The sequence below is a fragment of the Sus scrofa genome, chromosome 2 (genome assembly GCF_000003025.6).
Source record: "Sus scrofa isolate TJ Tabasco breed Duroc chromosome 2, Sscrofa11.1, whole genome shotgun sequence".
NCBI lineage: Eukaryota > Metazoa > Chordata > Mammalia > Artiodactyla > Suidae > Sus > Sus scrofa.
In genome coordinates this window covers 18472526-18492032 of record NC_010444.4, presented here as the reverse complement: position 1 = coordinate 18492032, position 19507 = coordinate 18472526, and the positions used below count along the sequence as shown (strand labels likewise).

Genomic DNA, 19507 nt, shown 5'->3' with positions numbered 1-19507 from the left:
ATTTGATGACCACTCTTTCCAGAATGTGCATCTTTAAGAAATGAGGGAGTAGTTGGAGATTGGTTCTAAGGTTCTTTCCAACTAGTTTTTAGGAAAAATGCTTTATAAATGGATGAAGATGTACAAGTCTCTTTGAGAACTTTAGCAATTATTTTTTCCTGCCCCAAACTGTCACTTTTGGAGAAGTCAGCTTATTTGGGGAAAATGTGAGCATTGGAAACACAAAGCATATTATAGAATGCTCAACTTGGAAACGGTGTGATTGTATTTGCGTTCTTTTTATTTTCATTTTTTGTTTAGAGTTTATAAATGGTGGCTTCAGTTTCATTGTTAATTGGCATCCAGTTCTCTGTTCTGGAACGTTCTTTTCTTTTTGTTAACTTATTTTAACAAAATCAAGCCAGCATTTATGACAAGAGGAAAGGCTTTGTTTTTTATGGTGTGGGGGTGAAATTTCAGGTGCCGTTCAATGAGGGAGGGAGGAAATGGCCAGGAGGCTCATAACTTCCAAAAAGACCTGAACATTAGTACAGATGAAAACCGTATAATCCTCAGAGATCTCAAAGCACTCTAAAAACGTTAGCTAATTAAGCTTTTCACCCCCTGTGCAGTAAATATTCTGTTAGCCATCCAGGTGAGATTCTAAGAATTTCTCATTAAGTTGTATTCTCAGTACCACAGAGCTCAAATTATACAGTTTGTCAAAGGAAATGTGTGCTGTGTCATTCTAGTACGACTTCCAGTGGAGTTACTACCTAATTTTTCCAAAACAGGCATTGTGTAACATCGTTGCTACTTCATGCAATTCTTTTTGCTATTATACTGTGATTTTTAAAGTTATTGTTAATGATTCCAATGGAAAATGTGCTTAAGGCATTTGCATCTATTTCCTTCTAATTTTGTGCAGGTTCATTTTTTCAGTTGCTTGAATTCAGATCCTGTTTACTCGGAGCAGCCTTCTCTGGAGTAGAAAGCAAGGCAGAAGTGGACCAAGTGGCTATTTGTGGTGTTCTAATTATTTGTAGGAATAGCCTGGATTCTCGAGGCTTTGCTCAGATTCTAGGGCAAGTTGTTACACTTTATTTCCTACTTATATGTAATGGTGATACAGGTGGCAAGATTTATTTTCTTATTTTACGAAAGTATCTTGAATTTTAATTGATTTTTTGATTGTATCTTTTGAGCATTATGCCATAGTGTTTTATATTTATACAGTTCTCTCCAAAAATGACCAAACGCCAGAAGTTACATGATAACAAAAATAATTTGCTTGTAAAAAGAAATTACTTGCTGGAGTTCCCATCATGGCTCAGTGGTTAGCGAATCCGACTAGGAGGTTGCGGGTTCAATCCCTGGCCTTGCTTGGTGGGTTAAGGATCCGGCGTTGCCATGAGCTGTGGCGTAGGTCGCAGACACAGCTCGGATTCTGCATTGCTGTGGCTCTGGCATAGGCCGGTGGAACCTCCATATTTCTTGGGAGTGGCCCAAGAAATGGCAAAAAGACAAAAAAAAAAAAAAAAAAAAAAAAGAAAGAAAGAAAGAAAAAAATTACTTGCTTGTAAAATAATTTTCATAATTTGTATAATTTGCTTGTGTTATCAGTTTTCATACCAAACCAAAAAGTGGGAAACTTAGACTGGCTTTTGAGTATAAGATGCGGTTCCTTCTTCCAACTCTTGATTACTGATGCCAGAGGAGTAAAAAGAAAAAGAAATTCACGTTAATTTCTTTTAGAAATGACATTAATTGTGGAGGCTTTTCTAATTGTGAAAGCAATGCAGTTGCCAAAAATAAAATTATTTCAGAATACTAAAATGGTTACAGCTTAATATAACATTTTCAAGGATTTTCTAGGCCAGCCAAGGCATTTTTGAGTTAGATATCTCAACCGAATGATCTAATAATACAGATTTTGATTTTATATGAACTAATTCAGCTTCCTATTCATTTTATTTCTCAGCCAGACTATTCATAGTTGTGGCAATAAATGCCAGTAAATATTTCACTCCTGAAATAGAATATGTAGTGTCCCCAAGAGGAATTCTTTTTTGTTTTTTCTTTTTTAGGGCTGCACCTGTGGCATATGGAAGTTCCCAGGCCAGGGGATGAATTGGAGCTTCAGCTGCCAGTCTAAGCCACAGCCACTGCAACACCAGATCCAAGCCATATCTGGAACCTACACCGCAGTGTGCGGCAACGCCAGATCCTTAACCCACTGATTGAGGCCGGGGGTCGAACCAGAATCCTCATGGATACTAGTTAGGTTCTTAACCCACTGAGCCACAACAAGAACTCCCTCAAGAGAAGTTTGAAACTGAACTATCATTGGTGAAGACTCATGCATCTTTGTATATGTGTATGTTCTGTGGGCAGCTTGCATACAAAGTGTAATATCTAGGTGTAATATAACATCTATTGACTTTTCTCCCTTTGACTTTAGGCTTCTGGGTCTTTTTTATGGTAAGGATTGATGAAATTTACTAAAAATATATATCTATAAATAGGAAACGTTTTTTTTTTCTGCAAGGATTTAAAGCTTCTATTGTTGTAGAGGTGCTAGTACAGGACTTTTATCTACCTTTTAGGAAAGACATTTAAGTTGTTTGCTATATACTTTTGGAAACAGTTTCAACATAGAAGAAAACAAGTGCAGAAATCATGTTTCCTACTATGTTTCTACTATTCTTAACCACAGAATTTACACGAGTTCTGGTAATCTTATTTTAGCAATATCTTAAGAGGAACAAAAAATTTCCTGGTATAGCAATTATCACCTGCAGATGGCCTAAAATTAGCATAGTGAGTTAACTCCAGAAACAGCTTGTGAGCTGTGAAATGGAGTTAGGATAGATAGTGCGATTTCACAGAAACAGTTGGTATATGGTATAAATAACTAGATATCAAGATACCAATCGATGCATATAAAGAAAATGAGACTACTAATAGCTTAGTTTAAATAGCCTATGTAAAACTTGATGTTAAAGAGAATTTAATTCAATATTAACATATTAGTGAAGCCTTCCTACTTATATACAGAATATTAAGAATTATTTGTATACACATACCCAAACAAAGAAGGCTTGAAATTGAATTTATTATGATATCAAATCTGATTAGAAGGAAAGATAAGTACAGGTAAAAAGCCTGCAGATTTCAGGCTAACTCTTCTTAGGCTTTTTCAGTGTTGTTATATTTGACAGATACAAGAAGATATTTGATTTTATGAGGAGAAATAATTTAGAGTCAGAATTTAAAAGGAGAAGCTAATGAATAATACAAAAGAGTTTAACTTTTTCATGAGTGGATTTCTGTCTTTGCTGGTGAATCATTTGGTCATTGAGCACTCCAAAAAGTTTTTCTGGCCCTTTAATAGGCAGGCATTGAAAATATTACCTCTTCCTTGTGTTAAATTATTAAAACTCGAGTTTTTGGAGTTCAAACTTGAGTTTTTGGAGTTCAAACTCGAGTTTTAGGAGTTTCCCGTTTGGCTCAGCAGTAACAAACCAGACTGGTATCCATGAGGATGAAGTTTCGATCCTTGGCCTCGCTTGTGGGTTCAAGATCCGGTGTTGTCATGAGCTGTAGTGTAGGTCACAGACAAGACCCCGATCCGGATTGCTGTGGCTGTGATGTAGGCTGGTGGCTCTAGGTCCAATTTGACCTAGCCTGGGAAACTGCATATGCCGTGGGTGCGGCCCTAAAAAGACACACACACACACACACACACACACACACACACACACACACAGAAGAATATGTTTTAATGCTCTTTTCAGCAGCACATATACTAGAAATTGGAATATACAGAGATTAGCATAGTCTCTGTGCAAGGATGACACGCCAATTTGTGAAGCGGTCCATATTTCGGGGGGTGGACACTGACAGCATATGGAAGTTCATGGGCCAGGGATCAAATCTGAGCTGGAGCTGCAACCTACATCACAGCTGCAGCAAAGTGGGTTCCTTAACCCAATGCGCCAGGTTGAGATCAAACCCCAGGGTGGGATCAAACTGGTGTCTCCAGAGAAATAAGCAGGATCATTAACCCACTGTATCATAGCAGGAACTCCTAAGCATTCCATATTTTTGATATTAACTAAACTGATTGTGGTAATCATTTCACAGTATCTGCATATATCAAATCATTATATTGTGTACTTTAAACTTATGAAACGTTGTGATCCTAACTACAAAGCAGAAACAGATCATGGCCAAGGAGAGCAGACTTGTGGTTCCCGGTGGAGAGGGAGGAGGGTGGGCGATGGATAGGGAGTTTGAGGTTTGGGGAGTCAAACTGTTATATTTGGAATGGATGGGCAATAGGCCCTACTGTACAGCACAGGGAACTGTGTGTGATTGGGTCACTTTGCTGTACAACAGAAACTGAATAAGCATTGTAAATCAACTATACTTTAATTTAAAAAAAAGATAGAAAAGTAGGTGACACTTGTAGCCACATATAGTGTAAGGCAGGAGAGCTTCTGTTAATTCATTCAAACTCCATTATATCTGTCAAAAATGGGGGCTTGCTCATCACTGGTCTCTGGTCTCATTCAACAGAAAAAGCCAGAAGATGCTCTGAGTTACATTATTTTGCGTTTAAACTTTATTTGTTCATTGCCGATGTCTTGACTTTTTTGGCGTGTTATTGAACAAAAACAAATATAAAGTCAGTTTGTCAGGGCTTACAGAGTCTGGTAAATGCTTACCAAACTTTTTGGCAGTTGTGAATATTATATAAAGGCACATCCTGAAGTAAGATGTGTCCCAAAAAAACTTATATGTCAATTATATTTCAACAAAACTGAGAAGAAATAATAATAGATTTCAAAGGTGTCTAAGCATCAAGACCGATTTATTGTTTAGCATGCCGATGATATAATTTTGTAAGTAAGATTGTATCTTATGGGGGGGTCTCAGATCATTTTCTGGATAATTTTTGCTGTTCAGAAAGGAGACATTTAATATATGACACGCACACAATGTAAGGAAAAAATAGCTCCCAATGTGTACATTTGTATTTCCTTAATATCCCAGCTTAAAGTGATATTTCTTATTGGACTATATCTGAATGTGTAAATTTATGTCTTGGGAAAAAAAACCTAAATTGAACTTTAAAACTCCACAGGACCACTTATTAAACACTTATATGTGTACTGAGATACCCTGGTCAGAACAAAGGAATTCATCAGCGGACCTTGTAGACTTTCCTGGTTGTTCTCTAGATCAATGCCTACAAGTCCTACCCCTCTTCCTCTCCTTTCTTGTCATAAAGCTAAAAGTCAGTGGCTACTCCACTAGCTACTTTGCAGTTAACAAGTCTCTTTCTCTCTTGCAAATGCGCATCTGCACGCACATGTGTACACACACACACACACACACACACACACATGCACACTTACCTCTGGGTGAGGACATTTTTATTACTAGTCTTCTCCTTCCTCATCCTCTTCCTGGTGATCTCAGAACTTTGGGGAACTACATAAAAGATTCTCTTCACAAAATGCTTGGGGACCTCTTTATTATACAGTAGCTGTGCATTGTGGTCCCCTGATGAAATGTACTAAATAAAAAAAATGTTTTCAGATACAGCAGAATGCACATTCATCTATCCTTACAAAGAAAATCCTCCATAACAGTTACTATGCCTGATGTACTTCTGTTTGAACCAGCATGGGCAGCTGTCCGTGATGCAGTCTGATATGCAGGTTATGTGCCATGTATAAGAGGATGCCAATATATTTACTTCTTTGTATACTTCATGCCACAGAAAGTTTTAAAAAAATGCACCAGTTCTCTAGCGTACATTGTAACTTCTTGCAGCCATTTGCATTATGTATTCTGTTCCTTTGTAGAATGGTTTTTTCTGCCTAGTCAACGCTTACTTATGCTTTCAAAACTTATCTGAAATGTAATCTGTGAAGCTCTACCTGGATTCCCCACACATAACTAGACCCTCTCCCAAGCCTTAGTGCCCTCTGACCTTCCTGCTATTGTACTACTCATGGCATTGTCTTGAAATGATTAATTTATTCAAATATCTGTTCTCCTGCTTGATCTTGAGCCTCCATTGCCCAGCCCTAGTTCATGTGCATGATGTGCCCTCTGCTGGGTAGGGAAGAATGCCTCTACTGCTTAAAGTCACTCCAGGCCATGAGTTGATATGCAGAGAGCATTCTGAGAGCTCTTTTGTTTCCTGTGTTTGATAAAGTTACATCAGATATATTTTGTGATTCCAGTTTATTATGATCCAAAGATTATGGAAGTGTTCTCTTAAAAAATAGCTTTACGAGAGTTCCCATTGTGGTTCAGCAGGTTATGAATCCAACTAGTAACCATAAGTATGTGAGTTCAATCCTGGGGACTTCCCTGTGCCACAGGTGCAGCCCTAAAAAAATAAATAAATAAATAAATTTTTAAAAAAGAGGCAGGATCCCTGGAGTTCCTGTTGTGGCACAGCGGAAACGAATCCGACTAGGAACCGCAAGGTTGCGGGTTTGATCCTTGGCCTCCATCAGTGGATTAAGGATCCGGCATTGCTTTGGTGTAGGACACAGATGCAGCTCAGATCCTGAGTTGCTGTGGCTGTGGTGTAGGCTGGCAGCTGTAGCAATGATTCGACCCCTAGCCGGAAACCACCATATGCCATGGGCGGGGCACTAAAAAGCAAAAAAAAAAAAAAAAAAAAAAGAGGCAGGATCCCTAATGATTGTGGAGCTACTATGCCAAAGCTTGATTACCTACCTGGCTTTTTATCTGACAGAGAAAGAAATTTCTATTTTGTTTAAGCCATTACAAGATCTCTGTCATGGCAGCCAGTATTCTAGTCAACATATTTGACCATGACCATTTGGGTTGCTAAAGACCAACCAAGGTTAACATTTTAAGACTTAGAAGAGAAACAATCCCCACAGCAAACCGAATCAGAAATTCTGCTGACAGCCCAAATGGCTTCAATATTTTAGTTTGTTAAAACATGACCCTGTTTCTTCACTGTTCTGTGTCTGTTTGACTCAAGTCAGAATGCGCCCCGCTTGGCCTTAGACCAAATTGTATAGAACCAAGGCAGAGAAAAGGCTGATTTCAAAATTTATTCTTTCAACAGTCACCTCGTCTCAGATTAAATAACTCTTCAAATTTGCCCGCATGTTTCCTAAGATTTGTCTTTTTTATGGGAGTATAATCATTGCTCAACACGTACATAGCTACTGAACGTTTAAGGCCATGTGGTATGGAGTCAGGCCATAGTGCTAATTCTGGCTCTTTCACTTACTGATGGTGTGGCCTTGAGTTTGTTCCTTATCTTCCTCTGCAGAGTCCTTCTGTACTAAATAAAGAAAGTATCTATAGCACAGCTTATTATATTCTGCATCTCAAATAAGATAATGGACCCAGCACAGAACACACCACAGAGCAAGCCCCTGAAAGGAAATTAGTGTTCCTTATTGCCAGCATGCACTATGCTTTCAGGATGCAGCACCGCTAAGTATCTAGGCCTCCCCTAAGCATGCCGGGCCCTTTGCAATTTAGAGCCAAACACAGTGACACATTTAGAGGTTATCTAGTTCAACTCACCCCACAGAAGTTTCTGGATAGTTCCAGCAATATTTTAAAATACCTCAGTTAGGAGTTTCTTCGGGTAAAAGAATTGTTCTAAAATTAGATTGTAGTGGTCACACAATTCTATAAATTTACTAAAAACCATATAGTTGTACACTTAAAATGGATGAGGTTTATGGTATGTACATTATCCCTCCATAAAGCTTCTTTTTTTTTTTTTTTTTTTTTTTTTCTTTTTAGGGCCAAACCCGCAGCATATGTAAGGTCTCAGGCTAGGGGTCAAATTGGAGCTGCAGCTGCTGGCCTATGCCACAGCCACAGCAGCGCTGCATCCTTAACCCACTGAAAGAGGCCAGGGATCGAACCCACATCCTCATGGATACTAGCTGGGTTCTTAACCTGCTGAGCCACAATGGAAGCTCTTTTTTTTTTTTTTTTTTTTTTTAAAGTATAGTTGACTTACAGTGTTATGCCAGTTTCTGTCTCTTTTTGTCTCATTGCTCTGCTACCAACAGCACATGGCTTTCACCTTGGGGTCTAGGGTGACTAACTCTTTCCATCACATCTAACCATCAAGAGGAGGAACAAGCAAAGAGAAGGACATGTATTTTTTTTTTTTTCTGCTTTAATGGCATGACCAAGAAGTTACATACATTACATGTATTCACATCTTATTAGGTAGAACATATTCATGGGGCCACATGCACTATGAGAGAATAATGCAGGATGTAGTTTTTTTATGGAAGGCAGCAAGGATAGGAACAAGGACATACCTCCAAGTGAAAAGTCAATTGTTATATTAAAGAAAGGGTGAATGTTGGGGGCATGTGGCACCGACTGTTCTATGAAGAGTTTAACATGAAAAGTGTAGATTATATATAAAAAGGAGGGAACTATGGAGGCTTCAGGCTGAACTTTTCTCATAGTTGCTCCTTTTTCATCTGGGCCAGAAGATTGAGCCAATCTGGATACTTCTGTTGAAATGATTCCTCTAGGCTTTGAAGACACCACGTGGTCTGTTTCAAAGTGGGAGGTGTGTTAGTCTATATTTTGCGATGCAGAGTCAGTTTGAAATCTTGTTTTTCCTGGAAGAGTGTATGCAATGGCTCCAGGGTTGGTTATCTGGGTTGGAAGTACCGCAGAGCAGATTCTGTGTTTGGGTAAAGTGTGGACGTGTTTCCTTCCTTCCTTTTTCCTTTCTTTCTTTCCTTCCTTCCTTCTTTCCTTCCTTCTTTCTTTCTTTTGTCTTTTTTAGGGCCACATCCATGGCATATGGAAATTTCCAGGCTAGGGGCTGAATCAGAGCTGTAGCTGCTGGCTTACACCACAGCCACTGTAACGCAGCAGGATCAGAGCCGCATCTGCAAGGTACACCACAGCTCATGCCAACAACAGATCTTAACCTACTGAGCGAGGCCAGGAATGGAGCCTGCGTCCTCATAGATTCGTTACCACTGAGCCATGATGGGTACTCCTGGATGTGTTTTCTTTCTCTGAAATATTTCTAGGAAGAAATGCTCATCAGAATGACAATTTAATCAATACAATGCTATTTTAATTAAGACACGGTATCATTCAAGATAGAAGGCTTAACGTTGCTATGCTTGGGGTACACACAAAATTTTCTGTAACAAAATGGCATTTATTTCTCAGAGAATTGTTGAGATGTGGGAGTCCAGAGTTCACGTACCAACCTCAGTACTTAACTGATGTGACTTTGATTCGTGGATGTCTTAACTTTTCTTAGTTAATATCTTAGAGTTTAGAAGTGGTTTCTCTCATCAGAGTATACATGTTTAGCCAACGATTATGAAGTCCTTTAAAAATGCAGGTGTCATTTTTTTTATTGTTGTTGGCCACTTGAGATCACAGGTTTCTTCAGCTTTCTCAAAGAATGAGTTTTACTCACAGCTAGCTTGGACAACCCAAGAAATAAGTGTGGAGATAGACTTGGTCTTTGCCAGCCTGTCACTTGACGGCATTCTTCTAAAGGCCTTTTTGATGGGAAAAGATTATTTGAGGCCTTGAGATTAGAAAGCTTAAGTAAGCTGGGTAGGCAGGGTATTTCTTGTTGATAACATATGTCCTTTTCTGAGAATGCATTTTGGGAGACATGGATTTCACCATAAATCCTTAATTCTTTGAAGATTTCGGTGCCAGTATTACGTTTCAGGCAAGACTAATTTCAGCCAAGTTCGCTGAAGGTGTTTCCAGTGTTATTGCCAGTAATTTCATGATTCCTTTTTATGTGTGCTGGCCACAGCCAAATCATAGAGGGTATGTGAAGTCAACGACTGTCTGCCGAAGTGGCGAGCGGTTTCGGGATTCTCTCCTTGTTTGTGTGGGTGACTTCTCTCTACTCTCTCTCTCTCGCCTGCATCCTCAGTCATCACGGATGTTTTGTTTTTCTCTTTTGCAGATGACACGGTTGGTACTGCCTGGCATGGTAGAAAGGTGAGTCATAAGCTCACACACAAGCACTAGAGTGACAAGCTCATGATTATTTATAGGGAGAATCCTTTCTTTGAAAAATTCATTAAAGTGACTAATGAACCTCTCCTCCGTGTCTTAGCGACAGAGTAATGTGCCAGGCGAGTCACAGGGTGCAGCGTGAGTCATCTGGTCGTGGAGGCCTCTTCCACTCGATTCCCTTTTTATTTCCCTCTCCGGGGTTGTGGTGGTTCCTTTAGATCAGGATTAAAAAGTCTGCCTGAGTCACCATCACTAACTCAATTGCCTGCTCTTCTGAGGGGGCGGACAGAGTTCCCGGGATATTCCCTGGAATGCCTTCTTAAAGTCATAGGCTCTCAGAGCCCAATCAGTGGAGTTTCATGAAGCGAGACCCCCATCCTCTGGTTGTTCTGTTCTTACTTGGAGAACAGATGTGCAAGGAACTTAGGTGTGTTGTAAAATGATTATAAGATGTCAAACCACTCCCGCCCCGCCCTATCTGTGTTCCAGTTTGAATTGGGTTCCACTGGGATACACAAGGTATCTTCATCTTTATTGATAAAGGGGTGGCACGTCCTTACTTTTGAAATGGAAGTACGTGTAAGAAGGAAATGAAGCTCTGGTTCTCCCTTGGAGAGGCCTGGGTGAGGGCTAGACTGTCAAAGAGAACCTGCTGCACAGAGCTGGGCTTGCTCAGTCATTTGCTAAATTTAGGGCTTCATAGTCATCCTTCCTCTGCAAAATAGCTTTGAGTTTGGAAGGGAGCCAAAGGAATCAGGTTTGCAAAGGGAAGACCCAAGGACCCCTCCTCTCTCTCTCTCTCTCTTTTTTTTTTTTTTTTGTTACAAGTTAAATACATAGTTTATTTAAACTGCAGACATCACAGTTCAAGAATACGATTTGATTCACAAAAGTTTTCTTCACCCACTTTCCCAAGGACCCTGCTTCTGTGAAGAAACCTCCATGACCAGCGTCAGGCAGGAATTACAAGCCATGTTTATTGAGTACATATTATGTGCAGAGGTTGGACTGAGGACTCAGTATGAGTTTGCTGATTTAATTCTGATAGCCTCCCGCCATAGCACAGATGAGGAAACTGAGGTTACGAATTCATTTTGTGGAGTTCCCGTCGTGGTGCAGTGGAAACGAATCCGACGAGGGACCCATGAGGTTGCTATTTTGCAGAGGAAGGATTGATCCCTGGCCTCACTCAGTGGGTTAAGGATCTAGCATTGCCGTGAGCTGTGGTGTAGGCCAGCAGGTGCAGCTGATTCGACCCCTAGCCTGGGAACCTCCATATGCCGTGGGTGCGGCCCTGAAAAAACCAAAAAAAAAAAAAAAAAGAATCCATTTTGTTTGGCATCTACTTCTTTTTTTATTTTTTATTTATTTATTTATTTTTTTTTGTCTTTTTGTCTTTTGTTGTTGCTATTTTTTGGGCCGCTCCCGAGGCATATGGAGGTTCCCAGGCTAGGGGTTGAATCGGAGCTGTAGCCACCGGCCTACACCAGAGCCACAGCAACGCGGGATCTGAGCCTCGTCTGCAACCTACACCACAGCTCACGGCAACGCCGGATCGTTAACCCACTGAGCAAGGGCAGGGACCGAACCCGCAACCTCATGATTCCTAGTCGGATTCGTTAACCACTGCGCCACCACGGGAACTCCGGCATCTATTTCTTAGCAAGTCTCTTTGTAACTGCATTTTATATGTGGTTTTTGTATATTTTAGTCGCTTTATTTTATTTGTTTTAATTCCCTTTATGAAGTTCCCTTACAGCGCAGTGGGTTAAGGTTCTGGCATTGTCACGGCAGTAGTTTGGGTCACTGCTGTGTTACAGGAACTCCCACATGCCACTGGCACAACCAGTGGGAATGTGCCCCTGATGATCAGATATGGAAGTGACAGTGGTCAAACCAGACCAGAACCCTGGAAGATTACAGAGAATTAGGGCAGACTCAAAAAGGATGCAATTTGGGCCATTAACTTAATTCTAGTTTTTTTTTTTTTTTTTTTTTTTTTTTTTTTGGTCTTTTTGTCTTTTGTTGTTGTTGTTGTTGTTGTTGCTATTTCTTGGGCCGCTCCCGCGGCATATGGAGGTTCCCAGGCTAGGGGTTGAATCGGAGCTGTAGCCACTGGCCTATGCCAGAGCCACAGCAACGCAGGATCCGAGCCGCGTCTGCAACCTACACCACAGCTCACGGCAACGCCGGATCGTTAACCCACTGAGCAAGGGCAGGGACCGAACCCGCAACCTCATGGTTCCTAGTCGGATTCGTTAACCACTGCACCACAACAGGAACTCCAATTCTAGTTTTGATATCTGTAAGTGACACGGTATTAATTCAGGATAGTAAGTTCCATCCATTAAAAAAGAAACACTTATATACCACAAAGGAATTTTTAAATGTGTTGGTAAAAGCCATAGCAAGAGAGGTATTGGTTATGAAATCATTTTGCAGACCATGAAGTATTAGATTTGAAGAGTTGTAGAATTTCAGTAGTTTGAATTAATTGAAACCAAGCCCCATCATTTGACATAAAAAGACCCAAAGAAGTTATATTATTAGAAATTATATAATTAGTTAGTCAATGATACCAACATTAGGTGCTCACCCCTCTCTCTAGACCTAGCGGCTGTTATCACAGTTATAGCTGGAGCATTAGGTAAAGACAAAGAATGCAAGGATCCATCCATTTAACAGGCGTTCACTGAATAAAATTTATCATCAGAAGATGAATTGGATCCTTGCCTTTAAGAAATCAAATTGGGAGTTCCCGTCATGGCTCAGTGGTTAGCAAACCTGACTAGTATCCATGAGGACTTGGGTTCAATTCCTGACCCCACTCAGTGAGTTAAGGATCTAGCGTTGCCGTGAGCTGTGGTGTAGGTCGCAGATGTGGTTCGGATCTGGCATTGCTGCAGCTGTGGTGTAGGTTGGCAGCTATAGCTGTGATTCCACCCCCTAGCCTGGGAACCTCCAAATGCCTTGGGTGCGGACCTAAAAAAAGAAAGGAAAGAAAGAAAAGAAATCAAATTGATTTTACACTGAGGCTGCAAAATGATCTGGTGGAAAGCCATCAGAGACTATGGATTGAAACTGATGTCAGAGGGGTGCTAAGAAGTAGTAAGAAGTATAAGTGGGTTTTATGAATGGGCACTTTTGGATAGGAGAAGGACCAGCCATGTCTGCCAGAATTAAAGGAGTTACTAGTTGCATTAGTCAGGGTGGGCTGACTGTAACAGACCCCCCAGACCCTCAGTGGCTTCACACCCTACAGGTCGATTTTTCCCTCACGTCCCAATCCAGTGGGGGTCCGGGGTCCGGGCTCTGCTCTACGCAGTCATTCAGGGATCTCAGATTCCTTCCGTCCGGGGCGGGGGTCCACTCTTCCCTCAGGCTTTGCAGTCCTTTCTAGAATCCTCTGCATCCAGCCAAGCAGGTGGAGGAAGAGAGAGGAAGGATGGTTTTATGGGAATTTTCACGGGCCAGGCCTGTGAGTGACATACCTCACTTCTGCTGTCGTTCCATTGTCCAGAACTCAGACACAGGAGACAGCTAACTGCATGGGAGGCCAGAAATATTAGCTGTGTGCCCAGGAGGAAAGAAAAACTCCCAAGATCACAGATGATCTAACCCATTATAAGTGATTTGATGATAGCCTGCCCTTTATCCCATCCCCAAGTGGCATATTTCTATGGTTGGTTACCATAGGTTTCGTATCTCCATTGAGGAACAGCAGAGTTCTTTATAAAGGTCCTTTGCTGTTGCTGTTGTTTTTTTCCCTTTCACTGATTCTACCTCTGATGTATGCGATTTTCCAGACCCTCTAGAATGATACCCTACGGCCAACTGACTATCACTAAACAAGTCTCTGTAATCAAACTAAGGTGTTATTGCCATAGAAGTAGAGAGTGCATAATTACATTATAGAGGAAACTTGCTCTTTCCACTTCCCTGGAATTATAAACATTGTGTACAGCTGGAGCCAGAAGGTGGTTGCCATAACAACCGTGGAAAAGCTAAAAATAGCCTCTTTCATACTGTATTGCTTAAGGTGGAATTATGACATGTTATGGTGTTTTAGAGCAGGCAGTTCCCTTTCCTGTGGGAAAATGTTTGCAAACTTTCTTCAACAAAGCAATATTTGGATAATGTGTAGAGATTGCTGGTTCTAATTATGTACCTGACCCCTGTGATCCAGGATTCTTTTCGACATAGAAAAAAATGTTTTGATGCCTTTCTCAAGTCCTTCTTGAGAATCTGTTAAGAGAACCATCTGTACCAGTTTCCGTGTTAGATTTAAGCTTAAGAAAGAAAGTAATGACCCTCCAAGAGCACACTTACATACTCCCTGACAAGAGACTTGGGATGTGGTCTTTGTTTTTATTTTTGCTTTTTTTTTTTTTTTTTTTGCACAATCTTTCTGGTCTGTAGTCACACTCTGTAGCCAGGTAGCTGTCCACATTAGGACCGATCCTATGTTCCCCTGCTTCCCAGCAATATTTATGCCTCCCCTTCTTGTTCTCCACACCTGCAGTGTGGGGTAGTGATGAGGGTTCCCCGGGAAGGCAGAAATCAGTGACTTGTTTAATGGAAGACCTATCACTTCCCCTATGACAGCGGTATTTTAATAAGCGCTGTGCACAAGGACACTACAGAGGAGGCTGATAGAATAGTGGGGCGTGTATGGAAGAAAAAAGGCGTGGTAATTCTTTTATCCAAGTGATCATTAAGGAGAGTTTTCTAATTGGGAATGTCACAGGACTGAGGAAATTCTAGGGAGCGTACCTATAGGAAGATACCGAATTGTGTAGGGTTGGGTGTGTTTAGTGTTTGGCTTGTGGGAGTGCTAGTAATTGAAGAGAATATTTTTATACAAAAAGGTGCTTCTTTATCAGCTGTGGTGTCTTCTGCTTTGTTTTTGCAGTATTTAGTTCTAGTAGAGCCTCGGTAACTTACACCACTGAGACACCGTGGCGTGGCTGTTAGCAAGTAAGCAGTGTGATGAATTAAGAATGCTGGTATCGCAGAGAACATTACTTGACTTGTTTATTTGGATGTCTGTCATCACAAACTGGAAATGTGCAGAAGTATGAGCAACATGAGTCTTCATTATGGAGCTTCAGCAAATATTCTTAATGTGCCTTTGAATCTTAGAATTGTTCCCCAAGTCCCCTGAAAATGAGAGATTAACCAGGGTTTGTTTTATGTTTGTTTCTGCGTGCAATTAAGCACGGCCCATTTTGTGCTTCTGCATGATAGAACAGAGTTGTCCTGAGTCTGGCTGTGCCATGGAAACTGGTTTGACGTCACTAATTCTGCTTAGATGGTGGATTAGTGCTAGATGAAGTAGTTGATTTTAAAGACGACTCCTTTGTGCCCCCCAGTCCCAAATGTTCAGCCCTATCTCTCCGTAAAGAATAGATACTGTAGACAGTGCAAGGATTAGGATGGCTATGCAAGTGTATTCTTTATGATTCAGACAAAACTAAGTTGAATATCATCATCCTTGGAGAAAAGGAGAGAGGCTTATATGCTATTGGGAGTGGGTGTGGGAGGAAGGGTTTTTGCTAGACAAATACGCATGCTTCTGTGTATCACAGCGTTTTTTGGCTGAAGGGGTGTTTTCTCTGCTATCATTTGGGTTCAGTGATAAATTCCTTTAGTGTTTACTTAGGTCTAGTGCATTCTCACTTTTTGCTCTGTTGGCGTTGGATTTGTTTTACTGCATTTTAGGGTACACATAGGGTGTTTTGCATAAAGTATCTTGCAATTCTGCCTTTTTACTTAACTCTCTCTCCCGTCTAGAAATTTTAAATTAGGGTAGAATATTTGAGAAACAAAAATCTCTATTGCCTCAAGGAGGAAACAATTCAAAGCATATGCTTGCATGATTGTGGCATATTTGATTATTGGTCTGTATTAATTTTGCAAACAGGAACGAGTTTATTATCTTTAAATGAATTTTCCTGTATTGAAATCCTTGCTTTGGTGAGTGAAGGTTTAGGAATCTATTTTGGTGAGGATAAAATTTAATTTTTAGAAGGTTTTTGATAACATTAAAACTTTGATTTTGGAAGACTTTTTTTTTGGCTGCACCTGCGGCATGTGGCAGTTCCCAGATCAGGGATCGAATCCAGCTGCAGCTGCAACCTGCGCCTCATAGGCAGCAACACCAGATCCTTACTCAGCAATCCTGGTTCCTAAACACACTGCACTGGCTGGGGAATGAACTTGCGCTGCCAGAGACAGTGCCTGATCCTTAAACCACTGTGCCACAGCAGGAACTCCCGGAAGACATTTACACTGTATTTCATTTGTGAGGAATGAGATAAAAAACGTGAGATTTTTGTTCAAGGGCACACGCAACCACCTGAGCTGATTTAAGTATAATGGAGCACAGAGTGCAGCTGATAAAACCAGCAGTGGTAGGCTACAGGGAAAAACAACGTCTTCTACAACTACTTCAAACCGGCTTTTCTTCACTTGCTGTGAATGGGTGAGGACATCTCAAGTCCTGGTTATATTAGAAAAGGGTAAAATAAAACACCCCCTAAACCTACAAGGATGCTCGGGGCTCAGGATGGAGTGCAACTTGTCAGGATTTGAGGTCACTTCTCAGAAAGCATGTTGTATTGCAGAAGATAGAATAGCTCTCTTAGCTTCTACTGGATTGGGATCTGCTCTGAGCTTAAAGGTGATACATTCAGATATGTCATAAACGTATTTTGCGTTCTCTCCCTTTAATAGATTTATTGAGATATATTTCACATATTATAAAATCCACACATTTTAAGGCATACAATTTGGTGGTTACTAGTATAGTCACAGAGTGTGTCATCACTGCAGTGTAATCTCAGAACATTTTTAACATTCTAAAAAGATAAAGCGATTTTAAACATCATAAATTAGTAACATATTAAAAGTCTCCAACAGTGGTTTTTAACCCATTTTCATCAAAGGAATTTCTCACAAATACCAATAAAATGAAATTGCTAGATAATCATTACTAATTCACCAGTTTTTATCATAGAGCAGTTGGGTTCTAACTTCTGATAGGCAGTCTTACTCTTAAAATATAAAAAGAAAGCCTATTCTGTCTGAGAGACACAAGCAAAAAATACAAGAAATATGTCCAACTTTCTTCAAAACAGTAATAGAAGAAGTTTGAGATTTGATTTCTGTGATGAACGTGTTAATAGATTTCACTGCAAATGAAAGTGTATCTTGCTAACAACTCGGTTTCAGGGACTTTTTAAACTGAGGGTCCAGACTTGCATTTGATGGTTGAAGTGGCGTCTTTGCCTAGAGGATGGCAGATGGACTGGGTGTCCTTTGTGGATTATTTCTTTTCAGATTTATGTCTGAAGTAACTGAAATGCCATTTAATCATGTTTCTTTTAAAATTTGGCCTAAGAAGTGTCTATATAGTCCCTTATTTTAATACCAAACAAACAAACAAACAAAAAACCCCCAAGGCCTTGGGAAGTAAATTCAGATAAAGAATAATGAGAAACTAAGTCAAAGGAAAGGATCTGGAGGGTAGGAGGTAGGTGCGGCCAAGTTTCAGTAGCTTAATCCAGAGACCGGCTTCCCTGAGAAGAATGGATTTGAGGGGGAAAAGTTGGTGTTAATTCTGTCTAAAATTCCTAAAACCCTGATTTCACACCCAAGCCATATACAACTAACAACTTGCATAGGTACAGAATTGCTTTTCTCAAACTAATTTCCATTTATTTCTAGAACTAATAATTTCTGGTAACTTTCTGACTTTGAGCTTTCAGTAGTCTCTAAAAGTTACAGTGGAAGTTGAGCTTTGCCTTTTGGCAAAAGAATATGTTTTGATAAACCCCAGCATCACATGATTTTATTTTTATTTTATTTTTTGCTTTTTAGGGCTGTACCTGAGGCATATGGAAGTTCTCAGGCTAGGGGTTGAACTGGAGCTGCAGCTGCATGCCTACACCACAGCCACAGTAATGCAGGATCTGAGCCATGTCTGCAACCTATACCACAGTACACAGCAACGCTGGATCCTTAACCCACTGAGGGAGGCCAGGGATCGAACCCGAATCATCATGGATACTAGTCGGATTTGTTACCGCTGAGCCACAATGGGAACTTCAAGTCACATGATTTTAGAGTCAACTCTTCATGTAGTACCTGAAAGTCTATAACCCAGGGAAAATAGGAGGCAGTACATAACCATTCATCCATGTAAGTACTGTTCTATCCTCAGAGTGCTTTGAAGAAAAGCATAAAACAAGGGCTGTGATGTCCAGAAGTGTATTTTTTTTTGAAGGAGAAAAATGTTTATACTCATAGAACAATCAATTACTATATGTAATGTGATGATATGCCAAATTAAAACCATATAAGGGATATGAGTGTTTTTATGAGTGAGAATTCTTGGTGCTATAGCCAGAGAAGACCTCAGAGGAGAAAAGTCAATTTTAGGGAGTTCTCCTGTGGCAGCGGGTTAAGGATGCTGCAGTGTCACTACAGTGGCTTGAGTCCCTGCTGTGGTGTGGGTTCGATCCCTGGCCTGGGGAACTTCTACGTGTCACACCACAGGGGTGGCAAAAAAAAGAAAAAAGAAATCAACTCAAGGAGACTGAAGATCTAATCTGGTCCTGCCCCAGATTGCCAAACCTCAGAAATGAGCTAAGTGCAAAGAAGAGCTATTTTCAGTTGAGTTATGCCTCCTCATTCATTGATCAAGCATATCCCATGCTAATGAAAGGTAAGGAAAGATACGTGTTAGAAAAACAGCAGCCAGGTTATTCTGCTTCAAATAATTATACATCTTGATCTATAATTTGCAAACAATTGTATACATGATTTCATTCTGTTTACTTGAATCTTCCCTTTTAGATCTAAAGGGGCAATTCTGAACATCTCCTCTGCCAGTGGCATGTACCCAGTTCCACTGCTGACCATCTACTCTGCAACCAAGGTGAACAATTTTTTAGTAAATCATGTCAGATTAAAAACAAGGAATGGAATAGAATGTGTGTGTGTGTGTGTGTGTGTGTGTGTGTGTGTATATGTTTGTGTGTGTCTGTATGTATAACTGAATCACTTTTCTGTACACCTGTATCTAACACAACATTGCAAATAAACTACACTTCAATTAAAAAAAAAGAAGGAATAATTTACAGTCTGAGAAATAAACATGGAATTTTCTTAAAGTTCTATTCTTGGGGTTCCTGTTGTGGTGCAGCAGAAACGAATCTGACTAGTATCCATGAGGCTATGGATTTGATCCCTGGCCTCGATTAGTGATCCAGCATTGCCATGAGGCTCGGATGTCGTGTGGCTGTGGCCAGCAGCTGCAGCTCTGATTTGACCCCTAGCCTGGGAACTTCCATATGCCTGGGGTGTGGCCCTAAAAAGTAAATATATATATAATATTCTTAGCAATTTCAGATAAACTGGGAAGAAAGGGAAAATAGGCAACACTAGTTTCAGAGGAGCCAGAGCTGGAGAT

At 40.4% G+C, this 19507-nt stretch overlaps 1 protein-coding gene across 2 annotated transcripts in view; it reads left to right on the top strand.

Annotated features, from left to right (window-relative positions):
- The window catches only part of HSD17B12 (hydroxysteroid 17-beta dehydrogenase 12), a 150275-nt gene that overhangs the window by 119729 nt on the left and 11039 nt on the right, over window positions 1–19507 (top strand). For both annotated transcript variants that reach the window (XM_021083164.1, XM_021083165.1), the window contains 2 exons: window positions 9980–10014; window positions 18892–18973. In XM_021083164.1, coding sequence (XP_020938823.1) covers window positions 9980–10014; window positions 18892–18973 — 117 coding nt within the window. The remainder of the gene's footprint in view (window positions 1–9979; window positions 10015–18891; window positions 18974–19507) is intronic.